The sequence below is a fragment of the Pocillopora damicornis genome, chromosome 6 (assembly GCF_964200805.1).
Source record: "Pocillopora damicornis chromosome 6, jaPocDami1.2, whole genome shotgun sequence".
NCBI lineage: Eukaryota > Metazoa > Cnidaria > Anthozoa > Scleractinia > Pocilloporidae > Pocillopora > Pocillopora damicornis.
Genome location: NC_142675.1, coordinates 23,770,978 through 23,777,967, shown reverse-complemented (window position 1 = coordinate 23,777,967; position 6,990 = coordinate 23,770,978). Strand labels below are relative to the sequence as shown.

Sequence of the window (6,990 nt, the reverse complement as noted above, 5' to 3'; positions counted from 1 at the left end):
ACAAGATAATTTGGTTTATTTAACTGAGTCGATAATGTAACTTGGCCACCGTGAAGAGCTTCTATAGCTGACGTTTCGCTGGAGCGTCAGCCCTTCATTAAAGAGCTTCCTAGTCGCTCTGATGAAGGGCTAACGCTCGAATCGCCAGCTTAGAAACTCGGCCTTAGGGTGGCCAATCTACATTATCAACTCAGTTGATAAAACCAAATTATCTTGCTATAATTAGAGCCTGAAACGTGTCCCGTAGTTGTTAAGATGAAGGAAGTGAGCCGTTTTCCCGTCCTTGACACAACGTATATGGCTTTTTGCATTGATGTTTCCCTTACTCACCAGTTCCGTTAAGCGATGACTCTTTCTTGCACAAAGTATGTATGGTCGCCAAGGGAGAGTAGATCAGTTGTACTCATCTTCGCGTCAGACATTTTGATCCTGCAAATCATCCTGATAAGGATCCAATAATATTACCGCGGAATGTATAATATTCATAATAGAGCATTGATTGATTGGAACTATCAAAGCATTTTATTGCTTAACCAATTGTACCCATTGCAATCAAACGACAATGTTTCGATTCTATACATGTAATTTAGCTCGAATATCAATAACTTTTACACGGTCAAATATATTAACGTGTCCCTGTACAATTCTCTCGACCCACATTTTTGTGCAAAGAAATATGATCTAAAGCTGAATTTAAGCGTTCATTTTTGTTTAGTGCAGGGAAAATTGAGAAAACTTTAACACTTGAAGGGCTAAAAATTTCAAACACTCGTCTATCTAGCTAGAAATGTTGTACAGTAATAAAGGCATCTCGATCACTGAATGTGAAACTGCATAAAAACATCAGGATACACCGCCACAAAAAACAAAGACCATTACTATTAACTTCCAGGTTAACTAGTAAAAAAATCCTTATTGTATTTTCTTCGACTCAACCCTCTAGTGGAACTATATACAGCCGATTTCAATAAAATGTTACTTTAGTTGAATTCGACTTCCTTTTCCCTGCAACAATTATTTGTCTATGTATTTTTTTGTCTCTCTTTCCCACCACCATTATTCTGCCAAAACTTTTCTAACCTATTCTGAACTTATATGAAATCAAAATGTGAAATAACATCGATTCTCCCAAAAAACTGTCAACATTACTCGATGGGGGTATGGCTACGTTCGGAAATACCAAACCCATGCCCCCACGGATTTGGTGGTAGCTGCAATTCATAAGGCATGTATTATGCCACATGCTATAGTTCCATCACAACTAGCTCTTTCCTAAGACTTCTAACATCATTTTTCATCATTAATCTATCTGCTGGATGAGTAATTCCTAAACGTTTTAAACATCTTTCATGGTATGCTCTTATTTGATAAAATTCTGGAACAAGGAAAACAATGTTCAACGACGGTCGCTGGGCATCAAAGTGTCTGGGCAAGAACCCCTTATCAGGTTCAATTCATAGATGACGTTTTCCATTTCAATGCTTTCTCTGTTTTTCCAGCACATCATCATCAAATTCCAGCATGCATCGTTCACCTGAGGCAGTCTTTTCGGAAGGACTCCATTCTCAACTGCTCCTTGCATTGCCTCAGAAGTTTCCATGTTTTGGTAAACTTCAGGTCTTGTTGTCCCACTTCCCTCAAAGAGCACCCACAGTAACATTCCAAATGCGTAGATGTCGTACGAATGATAACTGAGGTGGCTTTCTCGGTGATAGTGGTACATTTCTGGTGAGATGTGGAACGGTGAACCAAGAGTGGTCATGTTGTAAGGACTTTCAGGTTTAGCGAGGTTGATCTTGGCTTTTCCATCTTTCATGAGCTAAAGGAAAATAACTGTTGTGAGATTTCCCTTAACAATAGAAGCTTTAGCATCCCGGAATTGGAGCCATGCGTCATAAAGTATACACGTACTCACGTTAATGCAGGGAAATTAATGTTACTTTATGTTGACTAATTAAAGAAGTGAAGTCTGTAAGTGAACCAAGTGGCTCATCCAGTCGGACACTATGTCGGTTTCCATAGCATGAAGAGACTAGGAGTATTACAGCCCCTCCAGTACCCTTTTATACTCCTGGGTGAGAAATAATTCATTGCATAAAATTCAAATTATGAGTGACAATGTCAGTAAATTGATAAAGTTCCATGATTTACTCGGGTTAGCTCTTACTGTATTTACACTGTCTCTTGAGGAGAACACTTTTTTTTTTCTTGAATATTTTCCAACGATTCGTCATCTTTCATCTAAATTCTTGTTATTTCAGAATCGAAAAATTTCAGATTTTCTCAGAATTCAGGGGTAGCCAGAAACTATAAAATGTATTTTGTTGACATATTCTTGAGACTAAACACGATTCTTAAAACTAGAGAGCGACCCATTCGATAGGGTCATCTTTCACATTTTGTGAGAAGCCTGTATGGCGTATAGACTGCTGTGATTATTTGAATTTTTCTTACGTCTCCAGCAAAGACCATCATTTAAAACCAAATCCCAGATTGCACACATAGAGAACCCCTACCAGAATATTTCCAGGTTTCAGATCTTCGTAGACGTAACCAATATCATGAATGGTCTTCAACCCCTCAGCCACGTCCAAGGCTATGTTGATCCTTATAATCAGCGGCAATCCCGGTTGGAGAGCACGCAGCAGATTCTTTTCTGCTTTCTCCATGACGACGTGTACGGTATCAGGATCTGGGAGGATCCATCCATACAAGCGTAACAGGTTTGGGTGGGAGCCATTGAGCCTCAGAATTATGTCACTAAAATCAAATAACACCAATATTTACTCTAATGATTTTGTCAGGGATATGGTAATTCAGATCGTTAAGTCTTAGAAATACATATCAGATAGTCTACTGTTTGGATTTGTAATAGAGTGAACAGACTGAATTAAGGCCACGAAACTATGAGAGAAGTCGCCCAAACTTTGAGATAAATTGAACAGGGGAATCCTCAAAACGTGTTTTTGTTCTTATCAAGCAGTTTATGATCAAATCGACGCTTCTACCACAGGAATTTGATTGTCGTCCATGCCGCGGGGGTGAGGAGTGTGGACCTAACCTGGGTGGGGTGGGGAGCTTTAGCCAGGAGTATTGATAAAATTTTAACTATGGAGGAGTTAAAAGAAAAGAGTCCGCTTTCACATCGAAGAATGACGCTTACAAGCCAAAAAAAAAACAAAAACAAAAACAAAAAACAACAACAACAACAACAACAAGAAAAACAGCAGCACCAAAAAAAAAGTGAGTTTGCTAAATTCAGAAACATTCGTTGATCATACAGAGAGTTGTTCAATAAAAAATGTGCTTGAGTAAGCCATTTGAATGCAAACTTGGCCCAGAGAGACGGAAATATATACGGAATAATCTTCAAAAAGCTCAAATGCCCGGGTGGTTGCCCGGAGGGGATGATGAAGCTTAGAATTGACTGACGCATTAATTTATTACAGTTTTAAACGCATTACTTACATCATGTTGACTAAATCCAAAGCATTCTGGCTCCAGGCAGCTTCGCTCAAATTTCGCTTTTCAATGACTTTTACCACGCACTGTCCAGTGGGTGTGGCACTACACCAGCTTTCGCTTATGCAGTCATAGATAGCTCCATGTCTTGTTTTGGCCAGAAGAGAACCACGCTCAACTGGCCCAAACGTTTGCAAATATTGCAAGGCCATTCCTTCCACAGTCAATTTTCGAATCTTTGGGGTGAATTGGACCCGGAAAGATTCTAGCTGAGCCGACACGAAGCTGTTGGTAAAAGCCTCTTGCAAAGAATTGAAAGAAGAAAGGGCACCCTGAAATTTCTCATGCATTTCTAACAGACGGTCTGCACATACGGTTAGAACTGAATACACGACACCATTGAAGTCAATCATAGCCAACAGCGTCTCACAAATATTCTGCCTGGTTGACCTCTCGGAAATATCTACGTCATGGTAACTCACCAAGTCTCGTGGCGAAAGAACTCGAGAGAGAGGATCCGAGATTCCAGTTCTCAGAGCAACAGAGGAAACGTCTTTCGTGGAGTCAAGAAGCCCATTCATAACAACTTGGAGTAACTGGTCTGTTTCACTTTTGACGGCCAGGAATTGAAAGTCATAGATGTCCTCTAATATGCGTGAGACCATTGGGTCTTGAACGACTGAATGGAAGTCATCGATAGCACGTAGAAGATCGTGGACGTAATCCTTCATGAGGCCGTGAACAGCTGTCTCCAGGGTTTGGCATGACATTTCCAAGATGCTGCGTTTCATGTCAGCAACAAATGTTGCTAAAGCAATGTCAAGGCCGGAATCTAGCAGTGTCTCTGAGAAAGCCGGTAGCTCAGTTCTAACCATAGTTTGAAACTTTATCTGCAGACTTTCCCGTTTGTCGGCTTTGTACTCTTCAGCTTCGCGTAAAACATGCGTCCTTAGGACTTCTAAATTTGCCACAAGCGTGCGCTCTGCCTCCTCCGACTTGAATGTGATTGCTGTTGCCAACGTTTGGATCATTTTGTCCAACACCTCGGCAGCTTTTGAATTCAACAAAGGCACAACCGATGCTTTGTGGGTGATGGAATCCCTTTGCACCTTCATGGTACTCGCAAAGCTTTCTTGAAGAAGTACAAGTTTTCTTACGACTCTAACAGTTTGAGTTTTAACAACCTCACAAAGGCGGTTCTCTAGACTGGATTCAAAAAGACGGAATTTTGTGGTTGCTTCTCCCTCTTGTTTTCTCAGGCGTTCTTCGCGAACTTCTTTGGCTGAAATAGCATGGAACATGGGGCACGTCTCCCACGAATCTCCACGGAGATACTTGTCTTTTAGTTGATCAAAAACGGCCTTTGCCTTTTCGTTTGCTATTCTTGACTCATTTAAATGACGTTTACAACTGCTACCTGTCTCTTCATCGTCATCATCATCGTCGTCGTCATCGTTGTCCTCGTCATCATCATCATCATCATCTCTGTGAGATTGCAAGCTACGTCTTGACCGCCCATCATATTTCTTTGCTTTCGTAGTGATGTCCACTTTGTTGCAAACAAACATGATTTGAGTTTGAGGAAATTTGTCCCTTAAGAATTCCAGTGTTTCTCTATCCTGAAAGAAAGAAATAAATAGCCCAGTGAAGGGTTAATTAAAAGAGGAAATTCTGATTGTTTGGCAAAGATCTACTCTCAATAACTTCGAATAACAATTTGGGAATGGTAACTAGAATTTTTTTTTTTGGGGGGGGGGGGATCACATGGTTTTCAAGGAGAACTGAGTGAGATCAGTTGTCGCCAACATAGTACATAGGGAAAATCATAGAACATTGACTGTCTATTAACTGCCAATATGGGAGGGGGAAAACAAGAGTACGCACAACCAAAATCCCCTGACCCGACCCCTTTGCCCCTAGGCTATAAATCGACCAGTCCGCAAAGTAATAAGTTTGGATGTTCTCCGGTCTAGTTCAGTTTGGACAGCGTTCACTACAGAAGAGAAAGTGGACTATTTGAAAATCTGATGTACATTCTCTAAACTTTCCTAATTTGAGAAAATGAAAGACACTTTTTAAATTTTAAAACGCGTACGTGAGCACTTGGTCAGTGATAGGACCTCTCACATTTTCAGACATCTACATAATTCTCCACGATGTCGCACACTTTTTTCTGATGAGTTTTTTAACATCTTAGATCACGCGTCCACCACTTTCAACTTAAAATAAAGAAGCTATCCACATTCAATGGGAGAAACCTACACTTAATCACCAATTTTATCACGTTAATTTCAAACTTTCCTTGTTCTGTTCTTACTACTGTAACAGAAATTCGTTACATATCTGAACAGCTCATCACATGATAAGCTGTTCAGGGTTCTTCCGGTTTAATTTTGTAGTTATTACTTCGCGAGATGATTCCAGGCTTTCATTTTTAAAATCGTTTAAATTAAGTTCCCTTTTGCTCATGTTTTACGAGACTCTTTGGCAAAGTTGCTGTTAGACTAAGCTCAAGTAAGAGATTAAAACTTTCCTTGCTCTTTGGTGCCAGACTTCAAACCATAAGATGTAAACAATAAAGCTTCTATTTATAATACAGAACAACAGATATTGCGTATGTCTTATCCATGGACCAGTAGAGTGATTCAATGGGTGGTTTAGCCTTTACTTACCGAGCGTGTGAGTCGTTTATCTCCGTTGATGACATATACAAAAAATGGTACGGTGCCTTTTTCAAGGAAGCTGTCCAACACTTTGTCTAATGCCTCTGATTCACTCTTCCCAGGCGAGTCGATGAGTTCCAGTCCACTTAGTAGAAGCTTGTGGTTTAATCCGACCTCAACAGTGGCTCCCAAGACAGCTTCATCTTCCCTGTCCCGATCGGAAACGACGATGAATTCTTTTGGGGGCTGTTTGTCGGTAAAGAACTGTTTCTTGACCTCTTCGCCATTTGATCTTATGAGTCTAACGTACGGCTTACTCGCATATTTGATTCGAACAACTCTTGCCGTGCAAGGGATCTCGTCAACTGGTAAAGCAGACTTTCTAAGAAGTTCATTAATCACTGAGCTTTTTCCACAATTCTTTTCGCCGATGAAGAACACCGAAGGGCTTTTCTGGAGCTCGTTTCTTACTTCCTCTTGATGCGGCAAGAGAAACCTGAGTGCATCGTTGTTAGTCACTTGAACACTTCTTTCGATTTCCTGAAAACAATCTACCGTTCGCTCGAATAAGTTGGAGCTACTGTCGTAGTAGCGTCTGAATTCATCTATGGCTCTTTGCAAATCGGAGTAACTGTTTGAGTCTCCCATTGATTTCCTACATGAAGTCAATTCATGTTCCGTGGCAGCCTCATAAGAAGCGCCGAAGGTTTCTTATTTTTCCCAGAAATCATGTACTTGTTAGATAGGTAATTGTACTGGACTTGTACAAAAAGGATAAGCGGAATGTATTCGTCAAGTGACTGTAAGTTTGAAAAAATTAAAACCTGCCACGACGTTCTCGGCTGTTTTCCTTAGTCGACAATGA

General features: G+C 40.5%; 1 protein-coding gene across 1 annotated transcript; it reads right to left on the bottom strand.

The window, feature by feature from the left end:
• Nucleotides 1-499: 499 nt before the first annotated feature.
• On the bottom strand, nt 500-6,955 carry LOC149044554 (dual serine/threonine and tyrosine protein kinase-like). The gene is made up of 4 exons (XM_089209596.1): nt 6,135-6,955; nt 3,469-5,081; nt 2,517-2,760; nt 500-1,819 (listed from the first exon to the last, which is right to left on the bottom strand). Exons 1-4 carry the CDS (start codon nt 6,771-6,773, stop codon nt 1,397-1,399), a joined length of 2,919 nt encoding a protein of 972 aa, XP_089065722.1. The 5' UTR covers nt 6,774-6,955; the 3' UTR covers nt 500-1,396.
• Nucleotides 6,956-6,990: the final 35 nt, after the last annotated feature.